General features: G+C 42.9%; 1 protein-coding gene across 2 annotated transcripts in view; it reads left to right on the top strand.

Moving 5' to 3' along the window:
• The window catches only part of LOC126215128 (zinc finger protein ZFP2-like), an 81,007-nt gene that overhangs the window by 27,798 nt on the left and 27,694 nt on the right, over positions 1 to 25,515 (top strand). For both annotated transcript variants that reach the window (XM_049941790.1, XM_049941789.1), the window contains exons 6-9: positions 9,524 to 9,637; positions 13,853 to 14,002; positions 18,762 to 19,009; positions 20,739 to 20,978. In XM_049941790.1, coding sequence (XP_049797747.1) covers positions 9,524 to 9,637; positions 13,853 to 14,002; positions 18,762 to 19,009; positions 20,739 to 20,978 — 752 coding nt within the window. The remainder of the gene's footprint in view (positions 1 to 9,523; positions 9,638 to 13,852; positions 14,003 to 18,761; positions 19,010 to 20,738; positions 20,979 to 25,515) is intronic.

Here is a 25,515-nt window from a genome sequence, read left to right on the forward strand (position 1 = left end):
TGGCTCCATAATGGTGTGGGCTGTGTTTACATGGAATGAACTGGGTCCTCAGCTCCGACTGAACTAATCATTGTTACTGTAAATGGTTATGTCGATTTACTTGGAGACCATTTGCAGCCATTCGTGGACTTTATGTTCCCAAACAATGATGAAATTTTTATGGATGACAGTGCGTCATGTCGGCACGTTCTGCACAGTTCGAGTGAACGATTTGGCTGTCGAGATTGTCCAACGTGAATCCCGTCGAACATTTACGTGACAGAATTAAGAGGTCAGTTTGTGCACAAAATCCCTCACCGACAACACTTTTGCTATTACAGATGGGTGTAAAGGCAACATGGCTCAATATTTCTCCAGGGGACTTTGTAGTGCCCCCAGAATTTTACGAGAGTCTGGAGACACTTGTGTTCCAGCCATTTCGAACACGCGTTATTTTAAAGCATCGCGTAAAGATGAGCGTGGGATACTGCACCCATTTATTGTTTGTGCAGGCGAAACTGGAAGGGAGGTAATTCGTCGGCACTGGCAAGTGTTCAGCACGATCTGCCAAGAATGAGCAAATAAGGCCCGGAAGCTGTGTGGCCGGCTGCAAAGAGTAATGTAGCATTGTATTGTTAAAAAACAAATGGAGAGACTCGAAATAGTGACTGTTTATTAGATGTTGAACTGCTGTTGAGAGTACGGGGACTGGACGTGGATAGTCAGCCACGATAAAAGCTTATGTATTAATTGTCTTCAGAAATGTGTAATTAACTGATTCTGGGTGCCCGGTAATATGTGGGCTTATGTCATAAAGTTTAGTTGTTTTTTTTTTACAAAGTGGAAATAAATGTGTTCTGGTGCATTGAATGATATTCCAAGAGTAGCATATTTTTTAAATAAGAAGAGAGAGAGAGCGAGAGAGTGAAAATTTCCCCTTCCTAGCAGTGAAATCTTCAGAGAAGCATCCGGTGCTAGCAGAAGACATCGGCACTGTAAGAAAGCAGAACCTGCATTCTTCAACAAATAAGTCAACGAAAACGCTTAAGCTGTATAGAGAGAGCTTAACATTACACCGGGCCACCGCAACTTCCATCGACTTGTTGAGTCCATGCCATGTCGAGCTGCTGCACTACGCTGGGCAAAAGAATGTCTGACATGATATTAGAAGGCATCCATGACTTTTGTCATCCCAGTGTACATAATTTTTGATATTACTAGTGAAGGAACTGAACAGGACTTCATACAATTCATCACAAGTGAGTTGTTTATTCACATAACTGGAAACATGACAGCTGATTTGGATTGCACTAAATTTAACAAACGAGAACTATAACTGATGCAGTTTCCTAGTTATGAACCAAGAACCAGTGATGTATGTGAATTCCAAGATGCACTGAAATACAGTGTGGGTTACATAGCATTTAAATGCGAGCACATTGACAGTTCCTTCTGCTCATGCTAAGACAAACTTGTTCCTGATTCATATTACACCACCGGTAATGACTGGATCTCCATAATCTTCACAGATGGGATCACTTGTCCAACAACTGAATGGTTTAATGAAATAAAGGAGTTTGAAACAATATTTTGCAGTTTCCATGTGGTGACAGAATGATGCAAAAGTTAATTTCCAAAATAAACTTAAAGTTTTGTGAAATGCATCACAAAATGATTTCCCTGTACACAGGAACAGGAACCTTTGTTAGAATTAGGCAAGCATTTGAACACAGAATCTAAAACAGAAAACATAAAAAATATTTATAAATTATAGAGTGCAGCAATCAGTCATTCCTTTTAGATTTTATTACACAAATCCAGGTTTCAGCTAGTAGCTAGCCATTTTCAATGCACTATTTTCTACTGTCAATGCATGTAAGTCCCTGTTGTTTAGGTGTCAGTCACAGTTCTTTGAATACTCAAAGGGACTTACATGCATTGACAGTAGAAAATAGGGCATTGAGAATGGCTAGCTACTAGCCGAAACCTGGATTTGCGTAATAAAATCTGAAAAGGACGACTGGTTGCTGCACTCTATAATTTATAAGTCACATAACAGTCGTTGAGTGCAGTCACTTTCCGAATGGAAGGTAACCTGATAAAAATATTTGCCGTGAAGCAGAATCTTCAGTGGGTTGCGTTGTCATCTGCCTGAACTGTAGCAAGTATTTATGAAAGGAGTAAGATGTTCTAGCTCTTAATATTAAATATTTGAAAGTGGCTTTTATTATAACATACAACTGTTCATTTCTTGTATCGTTAGAATTAAGTGTTGTTTAATAACATGCACAGTGTGACTTCCTGGAGTGGCCTTTCCAATTGTTTATAATTGCTTTAAGGAAAGACAATGGTATTTCTGTGCTGCTACAGACATAACATAAACATATAGGCAGATGTACACACACTCAGGCACGTACAGGATTGTGCGTGCTACGTGTAAACCTTATATGTAAGAAATGCGGTGAGACGTTTTTGCAGACGCTGCTGTACACACATCAGTACACTTTCAAAGTATCATTTACTATAAAGCAGCAATACACTGCCACATTAACGGTACTGGGTACCCATTACAACTGCAGAGCTGTCCACCAGGTTTGGCTTTTCCGTGGTTTCCCAGTTCACTAAGTAAATGTTGGGATGGTTCCTCCAAAAGACTACGGCCTCTTCCCCTTCCTCCAATAATAAAAAATCTGAGCAAAACTCTTGTCTCTAAGAACTTTAGCTGTTGTTGAGTTTTGAGACCAATACAAGAAGCATTGACCACTGCAGAGGTACTGCATGTCAAAGTGGTATCACTATAGTTCAATTCTTTTATCTTGGCAGTTCGCGCATGCCCGCCCAGACGCGGGAGATTGCTGCGTTGCCAGTTGTAAGCGCCAAGAGAAGCAGCGCCATAGTATAGTTCGCAAAATTGCGTTTAGGGGGGAGCGCGCAGTTTATGAAGTAAAGCCACCACGGCCGCATTAAACCTTACGCTGCTACAGAGACGTGCTCCCCGCATTCCGCGATGTGCGCGATTTTGTCAGCATTGCATTGCTCGCCTGTGCAGACACATGGTGTTTCGACTGCTTTGACACACTTTATCATTCGATTTCATAAAAACTACTTGGCCCAAAAATTTGATTTTTACACATCTTCTTCACTGATACCTTCCCCCCGTAAATGACTTAATTTTGTTTCGATGTTCAACGCAGTTATTGTGCAGCATTAGGTGTAGGAAACCATTGCACGAAATTTTGAAGAGTTTGCAGAGGTAAAAGTCCATAGCGTATACTTTCCATATGGTCGATTATAGTTGCCACTAGAAATTTCAAAAAATTACTTTCAAATGAATAAAATTCATGAAGTAAGACACTTCTATATTGTTTTTAAATAAAGAAAGTATTAAGCACTAAAGAAGGTTTGAACTGAGAACCTTTCACTTAGCAGCCATACACTTTAACAATTACGCTAACGTAGCTCATTATTGAACACATCTCCTGGAAGACATTAAAATATCATTCAAAATACTGACAAACACTGCTGGTATGATTATGAATTACTCACATTTCGTCGAAGTACAATAGGAAATAAACAATTACCGCTGTTCTTTATTGCGAAAAATCGGTTCGTGAGAATGATACAAGCACCTTTCCTCGCTATCGCCTGAATTAGGAGGCTTATTGCTTGTTTGGTTTAATTAATTAATAGAATATGAAGCAATTGGTATAAAGAATGCTTTTTCCAAACTTTCTATAAAAGAAAGACTGCTATCAGGACATTGCTTTTGTTCAATTACTTTATTTATGACTGAACGTTTCTAAAACTGAAGACACTCGTCCGTGCTCTGCACTGCAGTCGAGCTCTGGCAGCGTCGTTCTCTGTTCATTGGCTGACTGTGTTTTGTGATGTCAGATGCGCAGAACGAACCCAAACTCGGCCGCCGTCATAAATGACGCGCACTTTAGGTGACAGGAAGGTGCTAGGAAGAAGCTGTGCCTCCTGTAGTCCTGAGGCACCACCGCCACACCTGTGGCCTGAAATAGCATTACAAGAGGCCGGGAGGGCGCTTTTGTTTGAAGTCAGATCCAGCCCACTTCCGGGAAGTTTGTGTCGGAGTAATGTCGACGTGCTGCCTACTTGCTGTGACACAGCCCGAATCGACCAACAGGGAGAGAAGAGACTTCCCTCTTATCTAAACTGTGCATATGCACCAGTGCTGGCAGAACTGTGCCAACAAGTGTGTACAGACTTACTTTTTCTAATAACTGTAGTGAAGCCATAGTACAGACATTCTGAACTTGTAACAATACCAGAGAAGGAAAGTTGCTACTCACCATATAGCGGAGATGCTGAGTCGCGATAGGCACAATAAAAAGATTCACGCAATTAAAGCTTTTGGCCATTAAGGCCTTTGTCAGAGAGCTGAGACTGCAGGTGTGTGTGTGTGTGTGTGTGTGTGTGTGTGTGTGTGTGTCCGCGTGCGCACGCTTGCATGTATGTGTGTCTACTGCTGACAAAGGCCTTAATGGCCGAAAGCTTTAATTGCGTGAATCTTTTTATTGTGCCTATCACCACTCAGCATCTCCGCTATACGGTCGTTAGCAACTTTCCTTCTCTGGTATTGTTATGTTCCATCCTGGATTTTCCACTGTTTGATTTCATTCTGAACTTGTATCGGTTGACCCCTCAGTAATCGTGGTTTATTTAGTGTGGTCTGAACCACAAGTCCACGTGTGTAGTTTCGTAGCTACAGCTGAACATGGTGAGCAAAGATAAGTTTTGTTGTAATTAATAAAGTGTTACTTATTCAGAGTATTCTACTCAACTGTATTATTACTAACAACGTCAGTGTCCAAGAATTTGGACACAACATATGAGATGTAAAACATTAAATTTACTTCAGCAATGGAAAATCTGGGATGGAATGTATTATACTCACTATATAGCAGAGATACTGAGTCACAGATAGGCACAACAAAAAGACTGCCAGAAAATGGGCTTTCGGCCCACAAGGCCTTTATTGGAGACAGAACTTACGCATACTCTCACACGACTGCAACTCACAAACACGTGACCACAGTCTCTGGCTGCTGAGACCACACTGCGAGCTGCAGCAAATGATGGGAGAAGCAATCTGTGTGGTGGAGGTAAGGAGGAGACTGAGGCGGGGAGGAGGAGGGATAGCGGGGTAGGGGTGGGGGACAGTGAAGTGCTGTTGGAGAGGGAGGGTAGGGCAGCTAGGTGCAGTTGGGAAGTTAGACGGATGGCGGGAGGAGGAGGAGGAGCGGTTCGTGGAAAAGGAGTGAGGTAAAGAGACTGTGGGTGTGTTGGTGGAAGAGAGCTGTGCAGTACTGGAATGGGAACAGAGAAGCGGCTAGAGGATAAGGGTGAAGACTAACGAAGGTAGAGGCCAGTAGGGTTATGGCAGTTCAGAGAAGTTGGTGTTGGTGGGAAGGGTTCAGATGCCACAGGCTGTGAAGCAGTCATTGAAATGAAGAACGTCGCGTTGGGCGGTGTGCTCAGCAAGGGGGTGGTCCAGCTGTTTCTATGAGGACAGGCAGCTTGTTGGTTGCCTTGCCCACGTAGGATGCAGCACAGTGGTTGCAGCTTAGCTTGTAAATGACATGACTGGTTTCACAGGTAGCCCTGCCTTTGATGGGATAGGTGAAGCATGTGACCGAACCGGAGTAGGTGGTGGTGGTGGTGGTGGTGGTGGTGGGAGGATGTGTGTGTGTGTGTGGGGGGGGGGGGGGGGGCTATTGTCATTGGACAGAAGTGAAATCGGCAGAGCAAGAGAGGAGGAATGTTTTGTCAAAGTATTATTGTCCACACATGTGGCTTCCTGGTCATTGTTCGTATTTCTCGTGCACGGCAGCCATGTCTTCACTTCCGTAATGGCCAAACAGAAAGAACTATTCCAAATCCTATGCCACTTCCCTTGATGTTCATCTCATCCTCACTGAAGACCAGCTACACACTTCTGTCCACATTAAACCCACTAATAAACAGAAGTACTTACATTTTGACAGTTGCCATCCTTTCCATGTCAAACATTCCCTCCGATAAAGCATTGGCATTTGAAGCGGACGTGTTTGTTCGGTTGCAGACTCTTTACAGCAGTACACCAATATTCTCACCTCAGCCTTCACTGAATGTAATTACCCCACCTGCCTAGTTCAAAACCAAGCCATTACATCCAATCCTGGTACGGCTGATCCCTCCAAAAAACAATTTTGAAGCACACCACTTGTCATTCAGTATTGTCCTAGTCTTGAACGTATTAACCAGCTACTTTGACAAGGCCATGACTTCCTAAAATCTGCCCTGAAATGAAATCCATTCTGTCTGAGATTTTGCCCAACGCACCTAGAATAGCTCCTTGTCCCAGTCTCCGTAATATCCTTGTGAGACCCTATAGTCCTTCTGCACCCATCTCCCTACCTTATGGTTCCTACCTCTGTGACTGCCTCCACTGCAAGACTTTCCCTATGACCTTCCTACCACCACCACCACCACCACCACCACCACCAGCCCTGAACTGGCAAATCATACACTACCAAAGGGAGAGCCACCTGTGAAATGACACATGTTGTGTACCAGCTGTTATGCAAATATCGTTCAACCTTTTACATTGGCATGAATACCATCAGTTTATCAGTCAGGATGAATGGCCACAGGCAGAGTGTGTGTATCGGCAACACACAATATCCTGTTGCAAAGCATGCTCTACCACATAAGAGTTGTGACCTCGGCACCTGTTTCACCACTCGTGCCATCTGGATTCTTCCCCCAGACACTAGTTTCTCAGAACTACACATTTGGGAACTAGTGCTACCACATTTCCTTTGTTCTTGCTACCCACCTGGCCTTAATTTACGTTAATTTCTACTGTCTCGGCATTTATTCACAGTAACTTCTCGTTTCCTGCATCATTCATTGTCAGATCCATCTATTTCTCATGCCGCCCCCCCCCCCCCCCCTCCCTCCCACCTCTGTTACATACAATGCACTTAGCTTTTCACTCGTATTAACTCATGCACGATGTTTTAGTAGTAATCTCTGTCTTGCGTATTACCCTGTCTTCCACCTTTAAGCTCTCAGGTTTTCAAATCTCACCTGTTGAAATCCCCAATAATTAGTCTTTCCTTTTCATCCTGCTCGGTAAGTCTCCCTTGACCTGGAGTTCTAGGTGACTCTTCGGAACTGCACCCCTTTTCCTAAACCTCTCCAGTCCTTTTCCTTCACCCCTCTTCCGTGCCCTTCAACTCTTTTTCCAGAAGAAGGAGCCACTAGCTCCGAAAACTTGCGTAAGTTAAACATTTGTGTGTGTGTGTTCTGCTGCTGCTGCTTGGTGAGGATATGTCTTGAGCTACCCAATTACATTATGTAGAAAATGTTTTGGGGAATGTGAATGCCACACTTTAAAATGAAGTGGAGAACTGTGGCTGTGATATTGATTTAGAACGCGCAGGTGCTGGCCAAGTAAACGAACATTTATAGAAGAAAAATGCAAGACTTGATTGAGATTTCCTAGAACGAATGTAATGAGGGGTTGGTTATAGGCTTTTGGCTTTGTGGCTTCCACTCATTGAGGAAGTGAAAATGTGGCTACGGTACTTGAGTAATGCTAACAGTGTCCAGAACAATAATACTTTTCAAAAAATTCCCCCACTCTTACTCTGCCTGTCTCGCTTTTATCCAGTGGTGATGGCCCACCATTGGTAGCTGCAGGAATTTTACCTAGGAATGCCACTTCTCCAACATAAGCATGAGAAAACTCCCTTTTATAAGAGCAGGCGTCACTGGTATTGGACAGTGTTGAGCTAACTGTGAGCAGCACAAGATTCTGAAGGAGATCCCAGCAGAGGGATAGAAATGTCGATCGCATAGAAGAAATACGATCTGCCCTAATAACCCCAAAGATTTTACCTTTCATGACAGTGGCCATGAAACTCTGTAGACTTATACAATAACTTTTGTTGTTAGATCTTCCAGGATATAATAGCATACAAAGTTGCTTTGTCACCTTTGTTTTAGACTCATTTATTTTCATGTTATACTCTTTTACCATAACTTCACCCATTTTCTCCTGGTTTTGAGGTCTTCTCCACACTCCAGAATTTTTTACTACTTAACATTTTTTAAATGCTATCCACAGGAAAAGTTGCAATGTTTACTGAGCATTATGCAGTCTGTGGAATATAATTTTGTGGTCCCCGACCCTCATTTCATTGTAAGCTCTACCTGCCACATATATTACTAAAATGGTGTCCTGCAACTCAGAATGTGGTATCAGCTGCTGCATAGGGGCTACAAAAATTTGAGTTGTAACATTTTCAAAAATTATGCACCAAATTTAAAAATTTAAAATGCTGTCACAAGCGACAGCTTAAGAGGTATAAGCTTATATTAAGAGTTTAGCATGACAAGACAACTACTACAGTTAGAAACTGTGTGTTTGTCCTGAGACAGGATAACTGATGGCACACAAGTACACAGACTTCATTAATCTAGTGTTTGAGAATGAGAGCACTTAATGGCTTCCAACAAACTTTACACATAGTTCAAATCCTATATTTTTTCTCACTGGCAGCCAATGAAGGAAGAAAGTTTACCAGTTACTACATTTTTGCTATTCATGCAATCTAACTTCCCCATCAGACACGACATTTTAATTTATTACTTCTTTACTATTAACTCTCTTCGCAGCACAGTTTGCAGACAGTATGTAAATGTACCACTGAATGTATCCACAAAACCATATCATTGTACGACAGACAATTTGGGAGATATAACACCGTAAACACGGAGATGTGTGAAAAAGTAGCTTTTTGCTTCAAATGGAGCGCAAATTATCCACTTTATGTTCAATCGGCATTTCATAATGAAGTATTTAATGACATCTGTCAAACTTTAAGCATAATTTCAAACCATTCCTAAACTTTTTTCTAGCTTACATTTTCAAAGGGAAATATTTAACACATTAAGTCACTTGTAAAGGAATCGCACATTTGAAGTTATTGTATACGTGGGAGCTTAGTTCTGTAGAGAATCACTGATACCTGCATAACATAGTCCATGGGTAATAAACCGTGTTTTGACAATACACCATGTTTAGTCTATATACCACGCACGATTTTAGTCAAACCATCCGCAGCTCACGGTCTTGCGGTCGCGTTCTCGCTTCCTGAGCACGGGATCCTGGTTTCGATTCCCGGCAGGGTCAGAGATTTTCACCTGCCTCAAGATGACTGGGTGTTTGTGTTGTCCTCATCATTTCATCATCATTCCTGAAAGTGGTGAGATTGGACTGAGCAACAGTTGTGAATTTGTACGGGTGCTGATAACCGTGCAGTTGAGCGCCCCACAAACCAAACATCATCATTATCTTAGTCAGACCAATAGCTGTGCAGACTGATGTTGCATCAGAATATAGCGAGTAGCAGTGGAATGGTCCATCATACACCCTAAATGTAGGAATATCATGTTGTGGTGAATGCTGTTATATTTCTGTGTATTAATTTTGTGATAGACAATAAAAAAATGCGTTTTCTGTGTTCAGGTGAGAAGCCATTCAAATGTGAGCACTGCCGAAAGTGTTTCTCATCAAAAGTGAATCTGAACGCCCACCTGCTTCGCAGTCACAACATCGGCATTGAAAAAGCTCTCTGCTGTGGTAAGGGGTTATATTTTATTAAAAATGGATAACTAACTGGACTGATTAGGAGAGTAGGTGATTTATTTGTGTGTGTGTGTGCGCGCCGCGCAGAATTAGCCGAGCGGTCTAAGGCGCTGCAGTCATGGACTGTGCGGCTGGTCCTGGTGGAGGTTGGAGTCCTCCCTCAGGCATGGGTGTGTGTGTGTGTGTGTGTTTGTCCTTAGGATAATTTAGGTTAAGTAGTGTGTAAGCTTAGGGACTGATGACCTTAGCAGTTAAGTCCCATAAGATTTCACACACATTTGAACACTTTTTTTTTTTGTGTGCATGTGCAGGCGTGCTCACGTGCATGGGGGGGGGGGGGGGGGGAGGGGCATATGCATGATACATTTAAATGTCATGCATGATGTGTCAGTTTTTCACACATCCCACTGTTTATCTCCTTAACTATGATAGGTAGAAGTTGTTCTCTGACAGTAATACATATGTGTAACCAAGTTTGGTTGAAATCAGTCCAGCGGTTTGCGAGGAGATGTGGAAAACACACACACACACACACACACACACACACACACACACACACACTCTTCTATAATATGTTTTGACAAATAACAATTGCATTTGCTGCCACATCTTTAGATTTCAATGTAATAACAGATTAAAGCTTCTGTATCGCTGGACTCACATTCAAGAGGGCACCGGTTCAAATCTGTGTCCAGCCATCCAGATTAATATTTTCATGGTTTTCCTAAATCACCCCAGACAAATGCCAGGATGGTTCCTTTGAAAGGGCACAGCCAATTTCGTTCCCTATCCTCAAAACATTCCATGCTCGTGCTCTGTCTCTAATGAGCTCGATGTCAACGGAATGCTAAACCCCAACTCCCTTCCTTCCTCCCTTCCTTCCTTAAAATTGCTATAGAACAGATTATGGATAATATATATCTTACGTGGGAAAAATGGATAATGATAGACAAGAAAGTCAATACATCTGATATACTTCAAGGGCACACCAGAACTGTGTTCGTTGTCCTCTTTTTCAGAAAGAAGGAGACGTTGGAGCGGAGGCAGAGACAATTTATAATTGTCATCGGTGGGCTACATAATCGTAGATTGAAGCTACTCACTGATAATATCTATATATAAAAGGCAGTGTCCCAACTGGCTGACTCATCGTCACTCACCCCCGACTATTAACGATAGAAACTTGAGATTTAGCGTTGGTGTTGATCATATACTGTAGTCATCATTTAAGAAGGGATTGTCCAAAATTTGACCCCTGGACAGGTGAAATAAGAGATGAAAGGTTTTTGGAAAAATGTTGCTGTTATGACAGTTTTTAAGCTAGACCTATGGAAATTGGTATTTGGTTCCTCAGTCACAAATAAAGAAACATGTGTTTCAGGCTATTTTAAAAATTTAACCCATGTGGGGGTGAAATGGTGGGTAAGAGATTGTTTTAGAAATAAATCATTTATTAAGGAACTACTAAAGAATTTTTAAAGTTAAATCTATGGAGATTGCTATTTGACCTCTTAAAAAACTAAAAAATGAAATACGCGTTTCAGTGTTTTTGGAAGTTCAACCACCTAAGGGTGTAAAATAGGGGATGAAAAGTTTACGAAATTATTTCATTGTGAAAGCATTTTCAAAGCTAAAGCTATAAAAATATTGTTTTTCGCACCTCAGTTGGAAATAAAAAATTACGTGTTTTGCTATTTTTGGAAATTCACCCACTATGTGAGGGGAATAGGGGTTGACAATTTTTATGGAAATATTTCATTTCATTTTTGAAGCTAAACCTATGAAATTTGGTATCTCAAATCTCAGTTAGATACAAAGAAATACGTGTTAAGGAATGCACATTTCTGTGGAAGTATCGCCGCTAGAATGCAAAAGGCATGTTTAACAAAAACGCTGGACTCCAGCTGCCAGAATCACTTTTTGGCCAGAAGTACATTCGGAAAAGACTATGCTCCTACAGCCTTAATTAGCATGATAGTTTACTAGGTGTTGCAGTTTGTGAACAACATAAAAATGTGATTAAAGGGGGGGAAAAAAGATCTGTGCAGACTATACAGTCTACACAAACAAAGCAGTGGGCGATAAGCTAATATGTTTAATATTTACTGCAAAATTGCTAATGTATATCCTACCTATGATGGAGGTGGAAAGTGAAGAAATATTACAACCTTGAAGCGGCTACTTTTCTTCACAGTACCTGTGTGTATCCTATTCCCATACTTTGATGGCAGTACCAAGAATTGGAGCCCGATCTTCTACATGGCAATATGCCGAATGCTCAGTCAGTGAGGCGGACAGGAATGAGAATGACAGTTGTACAAAGTTAAAGGACAGTTGCATCAGTTTGTGTTCAATGTGCAGCAATACTCTGAGGAGGAAATGGACATTGTTGGAGTGACTTGGCTGTCAAAAGGGCTATGCATGACTTATTCAGTGACTACCTTAGCCAAATACACTCCTGGAAATTGAAATAAGAACACCGTGAATTCATTGTCCCAGGAAGGGGAAACTTTATTGACACATTCCTGGGGTCAGATACATCACATGATCACACTGACAGAACCACAGGCACGTAGACACATGCAACAGAGCATGCACAATGTCGGCACTAGTACAGTGTATATCCACCTTTCGCAGCAATGCAGGCTGCTATTCTCCCATGGAGACGATCGTAGAGATGCTGGATGTAGTCCTGTGGAACGGCTTGCCATGCCATTTCCACCTGGCGCCTCAGTTGGACCAGCGTTCGTGCTGGACGTACAGACCGCGTGAGACGACGCTTCATCCAGTCCCAAACATGCTCAATGGGGGACAGATCCGGAGATCTTGCTGGCCAGGGTAGTTGACTTACACCTTCTAGAGCACGTTGGGTGGCACGGGATACATGCGGACGTGCATTGTCCTGTTGGAACAGCAAGTTCCCTTGCCGGTCTAGGAATGGTAGAACGATGGTTTCGATGACGGTTTGGATGTACCGTGCACTATTCAGTGTCCCCTCGACGATCACCAGTGGTGTACGGCCAGTGTAGGAGATCGCTCCCCACACCATGATGCCGGGTGTTGGCCCTGTGTGCCTCGGTCGTATGCAGTCCTAATTGTGGCGCTCACCTGCACGGCGCCAAACGCGCATACGACCATCATTGGCACCGAGGCAGAAGCGACTCTCATCGCTGAAGACGACACGTCTCCATTCGTCCCTCCATTCACGCCTGTCGCGACACCACTGGAGGCGGGCTGCACGATGTTGGGGCGTGAGCGGAAGACGGCCTAACGGTGTGCGGGACCGTAGCCCAGCTTCGTGGAGACGGTTGCGAATGGTCCTCGCCGATACCCCAGGAGCAACAGTGTCCCTAATTTGCTGGGAAGTGGCGGTGCGGTCCCCTACGGCACTGCGTAGGATCCTACGGTCTTGGCGTGCATCCGTGCGTCGCTGCGGTCCGGTCCCAGGTCGACGGGCACGTGCACCTTCCGCCGACCACTGGCGACAACATCGATGTACTGTGGAGACCTCATGCCCCACGTGTTGAGCAATTCGGCGGTACGTCCACCCGGCCTCCTGCATGCCCACTATACGCCCTCGCTCAAAGTCCGTCAACTGCACATACGGTTCACGTCCACGCTGTCGCGGCATGCTACCAGTGTTAAAGACTGCGATGGAGCTCCGTATGCCACGGCAAACTGGCTGACACTGACGGCGGCGGTGCACAAATGCTGCGCAGCTAGCGCCATTCGACGGCCAACACCGCGGTTCCTGGTGTGTCCGCTGTGCCGTGCGTGTGATCATTGCTTGTACAGCCCTCTCGCAGTGTCCGGAGCAAGTATGGTGGGTCTGACACACCGGTGTCAATGTGTTCTTTTTTCCATTTCCAGGAGTGTATTATTAAAAAAAACCTCCTACAGAATAGAGAGAAATTCTGGTCGTACGTGAAGACAGCAAGACCAAATTTAGTGTCCAGACACTTGTGCAGCCACGATTCTTTCCATTTGAGACGGTCTTTTCAAATTAACTTTTGCGGTTGATGATCGTAAGTGAAATTGAAGTGTTGTTAGAGAAACTGTTCAACATGCTTCCATACTGTCTTCTCCAGTCATTTGCTCAAGTAATTGGAACATTTTTTTCCTGCAGCATTGTGATTTCGGAAGATGTTTCACTTGTTACTCGGTGCAGTCTTTGCCACATGTAACACTGTACTCTATTTTGATTTGCAGCTGTGTGCGGCAAGCTTTTTTCTCGCAAGAATTCGCTGGAAGTGCACATGTCGATCCATCGGGACAACAAGCCGTTCGAATGTCACATGTGCCACCGTACATTTGCACAGAAGATCTCTCTCAATATCCATATAGCTTCACAACACACAGGTCAGTACTAGTAAACACAGTACGTGGTCCAATTGTTAATAAAAAAAACTATTTAAGGGCGCCGAATGCAATGACTGTCACAGAGGAAAAAAGAAAAATATAGGTGGAAATGAAGATGTGGTTATAGTGTTGAGACAACTGCTCCAGTATCTTCTAATTATCCTTCCATGACTTATTTTGATTAGGACACTAATCAGTCTCAGGTGAAGTGGCATTGTAGCTCACCATGTCTTTTTGCGTATAGAATTATTGATTGTGTTACAATGTATAATGCAGGTGTGTTTGTAAAACTGACTGTTCTGGTTTGTACTGTGCATAAATACTACAGTTGGGAACATTTAAGTGACACTTGATTACCACTCCACTGAAAAGCAGTTATAACTGGCCGATAAATTATGCTCATTATGTAGCTAAGGACAATTTCATCAATTATAAGTATTTTGTTTTGAGATTTGTTGCATCTCTGGTCAGATACTTAAATGATCTATCTATTTACAAATATATGGTTATGATTTATGACATAATTTCGTTTTCAAACAATGAAAAATCCAGAATGGAATAATGACAGTATTGTGAAAAGGATAGTTTCTACTCATCATATAGCTGAGATCCTGAGTCACAGATAGGCCAACAAGAAGACTGTCACACAAAGCTTTCGACCAAACAGGCCTTCATCAGAATGGACAACTTACACCTACATGCAAACTCTCACAAACACATGACCATACTGATGATAAAATCTTCTCAGGTTGTCAGCCAAGTCAATGCGTCATTCTATGGCAATGTTTCAGCAAGTTTCTTACTTGCCACCTTCAGGCAAAGACAGTCAAGGAGTAGCATCTTGACAAAAATGATATTATGGTCAGCTTTGATGTTACATCCTTCTTCATGAGAGTACTGCTAGAGGACTCCTTGAAACTACTGGAGAATCATTTCGATGAAGACCCAGTGGAATTATTCTGTTATGCACTCACAACCAGGTATTTCCAGTGTGGGTGCATGTTTTACCAACAGGTGGATGGAGTCGCTTTGCTATCTCCACTGGCACTGTGTATCGCCAAACTGTATGTGGAATACATTGAGTATATCGCCTTGGAAACAGCATTCCTTAAACCCAAGGTCTTTTATTGGTACGTGGACGATACTTTCGCAGTCTGGCCATTCGACAAGGACACTCTAATGGAATTTTTCAACCATCTGAACAGCTTACACGAGAACATCAAGTTCACAATGGAATTAGAAGAAAATAGCTGCCTACCCTTCCTTGATATCCCAATAAATAGGAAAACGGACGGCACACTGGGACACTCGGTCTACTGAAAGAAAATGAACCCAGTCCTGTACCTCAATGCCAACAGCTGCCATCACCCAGCACAACAGAAGTCTATGCTCACTACCCTTGTCTGTAGAGCCCGTGACATATGCGACAAGGACAGTTCATCTACTGAGATTCAGCACCTGAAGAAAACCTTCCAGGAGAATGGATTCACCGAAATGCAGATTAAACGTTCTCTGAAGATGAGCAAGAAGAAGGAGGAGGACCTTCACAAAGAACAACAACAAAGGCCTGGCATTCACCCCGTACGCAGGGCCACCCACGGCAAAGATTGCCAGAATACTGGAGAACAACAGGATAAAAACCACCATCCGTCCTCCAGCAAAAATCAGTAATATGCTGGGCTCAATGAAGGACAACTTGGGTCTAAGAACACTGGGTGTCTACAGCATTTGTTGCGGATGTGGAAAACAATATATCCGACAGATGCAGCTTTGTAATACACAACGCATCTCTGAACATGTGAGAAGCGTTCACCTTGGGCAAAAGGAAAAATCCGTGGTAGTGGAGCACAGCCTCACTGAAGAACACACATTTCAGTTTGAACAAACCGGGAGACTGCGTAGAATGATAGGTATCTGGGACTCTTATTATTAAAGAGGCAGTGGAGCTATGAGTTATTGCTTTGAGAATTTCAAAGTAAATTCTAGAAACGCTTGTTTTTCCTCCATCTCGAACACCCAATATTTTAAGTATGAGTGTGGAATAGTGGAAAAGTATCTACCACGCCACCAGTTTCTGTGTGCATGTGGGAAGTTGGCTATGAGAAGACTCTAAGCGTGGCAGTTGATTGGCACTGACAACCGTCTGCTGCTCGTGCCATATAAGCTGTATAGAAAGTACAAGGAGTAATTACGTGTTATTCCTTGGTGGTGGAAGAATTGTAATTATTATAGACAAAGGAAACATGATTTTACTAGAGACTCTTACTTAATCTGTGGTGTAGACTTGCTAGAAGCATGACCTGTCTTTGATATTCTAGTTATACTTAATAGAGTCTAGTGGTTACCGACTCAGTTGACTTGCAAGAGTTTGAATGCTTATATGAAACTTGTGATGTTGTAGTTGTGGGAATGAAAATATACCAGAACTGAACTCAAAGTACTATGTGAGTAACAAATTATTTCAAGAGCAGAGAGAGAGAGAGAGAGAGAGAGAGAGAGATTTAAATTCCTCTAATCAGCATTAGTTCTTCGGAGAAGAATGTTGCGGAAATTGACGCAGCCGACTACCCGGAGAAGAGAATCGGCTAGACAATTCCAGTAAGTCAACTGACGTGAGGGTGGTGTGAATTTAGCAATCTAGTCTCGCACCGCTTCTCTTGTCGCCAAAACCCATTAGAACGGGTCAGCGATAACCTGGTCAACCAGGATAGCGGCTACCAACTCAGCTCTTATGGGACACAACATTAGTGAGAATAAGATGAGAGCACACCGAGGCAGGATGGTGGCGGCGGGTGGAATAAACAGGCCCCACCGAGATGAGATGCCGGGCCCTGGCGCCCGCGGCTGCCCTCCACCACGAGCCAATTCCGCTCGCATCCAATTGGCCCAACTGGCATTGAGGATGCAGAGAAACCTGTGGTGCAGCAGCTGCAAAGATCCAGATGAGATGTGAACCCGACGTTTCACCTGAATCCGTGCATATTTTTTCCCCAATTATAAGACAAATACTGGGGTGCACGGATTTATTGCAGTAAGGTTGGTAAGTTCTGTCTGCAACAGTAGATCGTGTTATACTGTAGCGTTGCTGCGACCTCAGTCTTTGATGTGTCACTAGCATGTTGGATGTTAAGTATTAATCACATGTTAACTTGTTAATAAAGCCTACAAGTTGGTATCACTCATACACAGCTAAAGAAAAATTTTAAATATTGAAGATGCAGAGAACATTGGAAGCTATGCAGAGGAAAGAAAGCAAAATGTGAACAACAGCTGGATTCGTGGCTGGCAGGAAAAAAAAAAAAAAGGAAGAAAAAAGCATGGCTTCAAAAAAGAAAAGTAATCACTGGGCATTTTGCAGCTATAAAGTGAAGCACCTGTAGCTTGGGGAGGGCGGGGGGGGGGGGGGGGGGGGGGGGGGGGGAAGGGCACTACAACTACATAGATAAGAAGCGACAATATGAATATGCAGTGACTGGTGAAATGTATATCTGGCAATGAAAACATTGATTCTTCTGCTAGTGATGACGAAGAAAGTGATGATGAATAGAATCATGATGATAGAAAAAAAACACAGGTGGGCATTATTTTGCTGAAATGTGAGCCCAGGATGGCTCACTATGAAGGACAACAAAGTGGTGCCTAGAACATCATTGATGTACTGCTGTGCCATAAGTGTGCCACATGTGACAACTGAAGGTTTTCTGCTGCGAAAAGAAGTGGCACCTGAGACCAGCACTTCTGGTTGTCAGGCTGTATGGCAGACAACACTCTCGTCAGTGTCCCACTGCTGTCCAGGACTCGATTCGAAGCGGGACTCGTCATTGAAGACAGTTCTACTCCAGTCAATGAGATTCCAGGCCAAAGATGTGTCTGCAGATGCCCCAGATAGCAGTAGGATACTGTATGACCCCACAACCAAGAGGAACTGTCCGGGATGCCATTACTTTTGATAGCAGAGCCTCTTTGGTTATCATCCGTGGCACCTTTTCAGCTCAGTAGTATGTCGATGATATTCAGAGCCCCAATTTGTTGCCAATCACGGCAAGTGATCCTGAGGTTACATTTCAGCAAGATAATGCTTGCCCACACACGATGAGAGTTTCTGCCACTTTCTTTTTTTCGTGGTTCGATTCAGTACCTCCTCGCCAGTTACTCGATCCACCCATCTGATCTTCAGCATTCTTCTGTAGCAGCACATTTAAAAAATTTCTATTCTGTTCTCTGAATTGCTTGTTGCCCACATTCACTTCCAGAGAGATACCTTCAGAGTACAAAATGTTAACAGATTCCTGTTTTTCAGAAAGCCTCTTAATCTAATTACCTCAGCATCTTCTGGGTCAATTCAGCCACATCCCATTACCTTTGTTTTACTTTTGTTCAAATTCCTCTTACAAATGCTTTGCAGGTAACTATTCATTCAATTCTCTGGTCTTCAAAGTTTTCCGCTCTGTCTGACAGAAATGTTGTCGGCAAACGTCAAAGTTTTTATTTCTCCTTCCCGAACTGTGATTCTCTTTTCAAATTTCTGCTCAGTTTTCTTTCCTGTTTGCTCTGTGTAGACTCCCTCACACAAATAAAATCTGTGGTAAGGGTCCTCATCTACAGTATAAATAGCAGCACAAAAAGTTGGACTGGTTCAGTTGTGTGGATACAGTACAGGAAAATGGAACTGTCAGTCTGGTCAAGAACTCTGAAATGTATCTTCCATCAGTAGGATTAGGAGAACCTCATAAACTGAATCTTCACTGTCATTTGCCAGGTGAACTGAACTACTCGTGCGAAGTCTGTGACAAGTCCTTCGCGTCGGCATCGGCGCTCAACACGCACCGGCTGTCACACGGTGCACCCCGGTTGCAATGCGATCTGTGCGGTCAGATGTTCCGCCGCCCTGACGTCCTGAAGTTGCATCGCGAGGTGCGCCACGGGCTGCCATTCCCGCGCACCCGCCGCTGCCCCACCTGTGACGAGGCGTTCCGCACGGCTTCCCAGCTCGCTGCACACGTGCGGGTCAGTATGGCACTGACCTCTGATGTTTCTGTGTGTATTCCTCTGTTCAAGTATATTCTCCCCAAGGTCTACAACTGGATCGCAGAATCACCTCCACACTTACGCAGGGTGTTTCAAAAAGGATTTTACAACTTTACAAATTCATATAAATTTATTGAAAAAAAGATATACAGGGTTATTACAAATGATTGAAGCGATTTCACAGCTCTACAATAACTTTATTATTTGAGATATTTTCAAAATGCTTTGTACACACATACAAAAACTCAAAGTTTTTTTAGGCATTCACAAATGTTCGATATGTGGCCCTTTAGTGATTCGGCAGACATCAAGCCGATAATCAAGTTCCTCCCACACTCGGCGCAGCATGTCCCCATCAATGGGTTCGAAAGCATCGTTGATGCGAGCTTGCAGTTCTGGCATGTTTCTTGGTAGAGGAGGTTTAAACACTGAATCTTTCACATAACCCCACAGAAAGAAATCGCATGGGGTTAAGTCGGGAGAGCATGGAGGCCATGACATGAATTGCTGATCATGATCTCCACCACGACCGATCCATCGGTTTTCCAATCTCCTGTTTAAGAAATGCCGAACATCGTGATGGAAGTGTGGTGGAGCACCATCCTGTTGAAAGATGAAGTCGGCACTGTCGGTCTCCAGTTGTGGCATGAGCCAATTTTCCGTGGGCTTCGCGTGAAACTTGCCCGCACGCGTTCAACCATTTCTTCGCTCACTGCAAGCCGACCCGTTGATTTCCCCTTACAGAGGCATCCAGAAGCTTTAAACTGCGCATACCATCGCCGAATGGAGTTAGCAGTTGGTGGATCTTTGTTGAACTTCGTCCTGAAGTGTCGTTGCACTGTTACGACTGACTGATGTGAGTGCATTTCAAGCACGACATACGCTTTCTCGGATCCTGTCGCCATTTTGTCTCACTGCGCTCTCGAGCGCTCTGACGACAGAAACCTGAAGTGCGGCTTCAGCCGAACAAAACTTTATGAGTTTTTCTACGTATCTGTAGTTTGTCGTGACCATATGTCAATGAATGGAGCTACAGTGAAATTATGAAATCGCTTCAATCATTTGTAATAGCCCTGTAGATCTGCGTTTAGTGTTATTTTGTAGGGAAACACATCAAGTTTTTAGAACTAAATCTGCAGTATGTGGCTTCCGTTGGTTATCCTGCACACATCATATTGGAAGTCAATTTCTTCCCAAACTCACTGCAGCACTGCAGGTGTAACTTGCTCAATGACGGTGTAAATTCTTGCTCTAAGTCTAGGTAGAGGAGCTGGCACAGGAGGTACAAACACAATACCCTTGATGAATTCCATAAAAAGTAAAATAAATTTAAAAAATCCAGTGGTGATAGGTCTTGGGGAACGTGGGCGACATGGAATTGGCACATCACAGTCAATGTGTTGACCTGGAAAGCGGTCGCTGAGAAAATTTCGGATGTCACCCAGCTAGTGGGCTGGTGCACCATATTGCATGAAGTAAATATTTCGTTCATGGTCATCCTCATCGATCTGTGGTATCAAAAATTGTTGGAACATATGCAGGTACACTATCCCGTTGATGGTTCTTCTGCACAGTTAGTGATTGTCTTAACACAATGTTGTCCAGACCGAGATGACACCCTTTCTCTAATGATATTTGAACTCTAAATGTGTTTCCCTTCCTTACATTTTAAGTAGTAGTAACCGTGCTGTACTTTGCTGCACTGCAGACACACGGCGTCAACTCGGAGCCGAAGAAGCTACACGGGAAGGCGAAGAGGACACAAGTGAAAGCGTCGTTCCTGTGCTCGACTTGCGGCAAGAAGTGCTGCCGTCTGAAGGACCACGAGAGGCGCCACCACGGGGACGGCCAGGCGCCTGCACCCGTGCCCGGCTTTGCGTGCACGTACTGCCCCAAGACGTTTGTCCACAAGGCCAAGCTGCAGATGCACATTGTCAGCCATCTGGAGGTACTGCTCCTTTTAATGCGGACAGTTTGCTCTGGCTTTGCTTCAGACGTGAAATTCAGATGGAATAGTGTCACTCTTGCATTCATTCTTAAATCGTGTTATGGAGGTACCATTGCGAGCGTTCTTTACAGGTAAAGGTATCGTCAGGAGTGCCCCGGGGAAGTGCAATGCGACTGCTCTCGATCTATATATGAGGTGCTACCCAAAATATTCGAGACTTTCATTGTAAAAAGCAGAAAACTATACTTATGTCACAATGTCCTGCATCACCTTTAAAGTAGTCTCCTTGAGCACATACTGTAAAATGAAGTGAATCGAATAGAAAATGGCACTTTTTTAAAAATTTTGCCCATTTACTGTTGTAAAATCGGAATAAAAATTCAGTATGTTAATTTCACAATCTTGACAGTGATATATTCATGTATTACGTTATTTTTCGTTTATATTTGCAGTTATTATTTTAAGTTAACTGTTGAACGGTTTCACCTCCTCAATTGGGGCAAATCCGAACACCATTATATTTTGTATGCGGGAACAGAATCAGACTTCCAGTGGAGTGAATCCGACCACTACTTTGATGTTTAATAAATATGTTGCTGTACTTGCAACAAAATTTTACAATTTCTAGGCTAAACAAATTGTTACAAGCACATTAAACTTGAGATTCTTGCTATAAAAATACTTGCATTCGTCAAATTTCACAAACAGATATTAATTTTTAGTTATTGTTTGTCATAATCAATATGAAAAGTATTTACTCAATGTCATAATCATCTGTCCCTTCAAAAATAAATTTACCTCGCCTTCTATGTCCTGTAACAAGTTTTTTTTTAATAATTTGTGCTCTTTCTATCACAGTTGCATCATCAATTTCTGGAAAGACAAAATAAACATTACCATCAAGAACTTTCTTTCTCAGAAATGTCGTTTCATAGGTGCCATTAGAGATGCTTTCAATTTTACCAATAAAAAACCTTAACCTTTTTTTCATATGAAATTTTACTATAGTGAAATCATTTTCCTGAAATTCATTCCAATCTTTATCCTTATCCTTATCATTGTCCATTTCTTTATTTTCATTTGACTTATGCTGTTCTGAACCACTTGTAGATGTACCGGATAGGGACCCCCTGCTTGCAGCCCCATCACTATCATTTTCATTGAAGTCGCTGACAATAATTCTTTTTCCTGGAGTTAACGCTAAACGCTTTGCTTGGTGTGGCTTTCCTTTTGTTTCATTAGAGCGAATCTGTTTCAGTTGTATTTCAAAGGCTGCTGCCCAAGAAACTTCTGACGAGTGGTGCCATGTGCATTGTTATCAGTTGCTTCTGGAATCTGTGAAATGACTTTATCAGAACAGAAAGGAAAAATTCCTGCTTTTTGAAACCAGATATTACATTGGATTTGGACTTGAAAGCTAGATTTTCAAAGGTTTTTTTCAGCAACCTAGGAAATTCGAATTTTGGCTCTACCCCTCTATTCTTCCTTTTCCAGTCATCTAACACATTTCTCCAAGCAAGTTTTAAAGATCTAAAAATCCTCACATCAAGTGGCTGACACAAATGAGTAGAATTAGGGGGTACAAGCACAAATTTAATGTCCTGTTCCTGGTACAGTTTAATCACGATACATGACAGATGACTTGAGAGATGGTCACCTATAATCACTTTAGGTCTCCTTAATTGCCAGGCATAAGGCAAGACAATTTCAACAAACCATGGTTCAAAGATTGTTCGGTCAAACCAACCACTTTGATTTCTGTTATAACCTGCACCAGTTACACCCTCTTCAGTCCAAGTATTGTAGACATGTTTTGCCATATAAACTGTGTATGGTGGGCGCACTGAGCCGTTGGCAGCTGCTACTATCATCACACTGACACTTGACTTAGAACTATACACTATCCTTTCAGGCTGTCTTGTGCCTCACTTCATTATTACTTTCACTTGTCCAGGATCGTCACAAAAGTTTGTCCCGTCATAGTTTATAATGTTAGAGGGAGGGACACCACTCAAGGTCACTTCAAGGTTTTTAAAATAATCAGTCACTGTTTCTCGGGTAACTGCTGCCTTTGCCCTCTTCATATGTTCACTTATTCTGTTAGTTCTTTATTTCTTTTCAGAAAAGATTTTACCCACTCGTGTGCAGGTCGATTGTCACAATTTTCAATCCTCCCTACTAGATTGAGATATGCCTGTACAATGTCCCTAACACCTTTATTCCTCAGCCCCCCCCCCCCCCCCCCCACCATTTTGCACAACTCAATAATCCTTCAACCAGGCTTCTTTCCTCACTAATGGCTAACACTGGTTGGCTGTCTATTTTGTATTTGTACCTTTCCTTGATTTTGTCATTTAATGTGGTACATGGAACTGTGTATTGCTCTGAACCTTTCCAGATGCTTAATTTTCCTGATTTGACAGCTTTGACCACATTCAGAAGAAATTCTGGTTTGTAGTTAGATTTCTGTGTTGGTCCCAGAACCTTTTGGCATACTCGCATGATCGGATTCACCCTATGAAAATGCAATTTTGCAATTAGGCCTGCATAGTTTCTAAGCAGTATTAGCAATGAACAAATAAACAAAGCTGTATCGCTTAAGACGTTCATATGCAAGCAGTAACATTGCAACTTACCAGTTACACTTTGGAAGTAACAGGCGCCAGCAGAAGTTTTCACAGTGTTGTGTTAACTATATGAGTATAACACAAGAATCACACACCTACTGACAATGTGATTTGCCGGTTGCACACACTCCAACACGCCATTGTTGTTGATAGATTAGTCAAGAATTCACGTCAATGGTCAGCTGCAATGTAATTGTTAAAATGCTACACTCAGTTATCCAAACATGGAAAAATGGGTAAATTATCGGATTGGTACCACATGATTGGATTCACCTCATTGTATGGTATGCAACGAACCTGGTGTTGTTCCCATTTTTGGAAGAGCTTGTGCAAGTCCGCAGGGTGAAAGGTGTTCGGGATCTGTTTTGTGATTCCACTCGGACGTCTTTAGTCAAGTGAAAATGTCTTCAGAAACAGGTAGAAGTCACACTGGGCTAGGTCTTGCAAGGGGGGAGGTTGAGGGACTGTTGCCGTGTTGCTTTTGCCCAGGAGTTCTTCCACAAGATGCGAAGCGTGCACCGTTGCATTGCCACGGTGCACCGATTGGCCTTTTTCCACAACTCTAAACATTTGGGCTGAATATTTTTCCTCAGCAGCCTCAAAATCTTGCAGTGAAACTGCCTTTTGACAGTCTGACGAGGGGGAACAAACTCTTTATGCACTATCCCCAGAATGTCAAAAAAGAATGATCAGCATCAACTTCATGTTGCTGCAAACTTGTCGAGCTTCTTTTGGCCTCGGAGGGGTTGGGGTTTTCCATTGTGACGATTGCTGCTCCAGTTCAGGGTTATAACTGTAGACCCCACATTCCTCACCTGTTATGACTCTGGATAAGAATTTTGGACACTCTCGAGTTCTTTGTTGCAACTCAGTGCACATCTGGATCCTGGAAGTTTTGGTGGTCGATGCTGGGAAAGCAAGGGACAAACTTTGCTGCAATTCGTCTCATGCTTGGTTCATTGGCTAGGATTCGTTGACACGCACCATATGATAGCCCAATTCTGTTACAAACATTGTGAATTGTCTCCCTTCGATCTTCCCTTCGATCTTTGTGGCTCACGTCATGACTTCCGTGATAATTTCCAGTGTTGTGCATGGTAACGGTCGACCACAATGTGTGTCATCTTCCACAGATTCTCAGCCTTGAAGTGCTTTAACCACTCAAATGTTCACGCTTGACTTCATGCATTCTCACCAAATGCCTCTGTCAGCACCTGGTGAAATTCAGCTGCAGTTTTCTTCAACTTGAAACACAATTTGATGCAAATCTGTCACTCCTTCACATTATCCATTTCACAGTTTTCAGGATCACTGAAACATGTCCCGATGTGCACCACAACTACTCCCAACTGCATCCGCCAAAGATGACAATACTTTGTGCCATAGTGGCTAAAATGTGTACCTGAAGACATCTTGCCGCAGAATATTGTACTGCTAGTGGTTTGACTGGTACAATGAAATTTCGGGTTGCACCTTGTACATATGAGTCATGTCCGGAAAGTAAGTACTGTACTGGAAAAAACTCTAAAGAACATTTTTTTTCACACCAAATTTATTGTTACAAGAAAGACTATTTCTTAAACTATTTTTCTATATAGTTTCCACCATTGTTCAGACATTTGTTGTTATGGAAAACCAACTATGCATTCTTCGTAGGAAGCTGCTGCCAGTGATGACCTGCACTGCCGAACACCATTTTTTTAGTTGTTTTCTGCTTGTTGAGTTCCTTCCCAGAGGTGAAACCATCAGTTCAGTATTACACTGTGAAACACTGAGAAAACTTTGGTGCTCAATTAATGACAATTCACCACCCTGTTTCACATCATTCGTTTTCTGGAACCCATCTGCCTTTTCATTTCCCACTTTCACGCAACTTGGACGTCCACAGTGCATCTCCTCCACTCTGCTTG

The sequence above is a fragment of the Schistocerca nitens genome, chromosome 12 (genome assembly GCF_023898315.1).
Source record: "Schistocerca nitens isolate TAMUIC-IGC-003100 chromosome 12, iqSchNite1.1, whole genome shotgun sequence".
NCBI lineage: Eukaryota > Metazoa > Arthropoda > Insecta > Orthoptera > Acrididae > Schistocerca > Schistocerca nitens.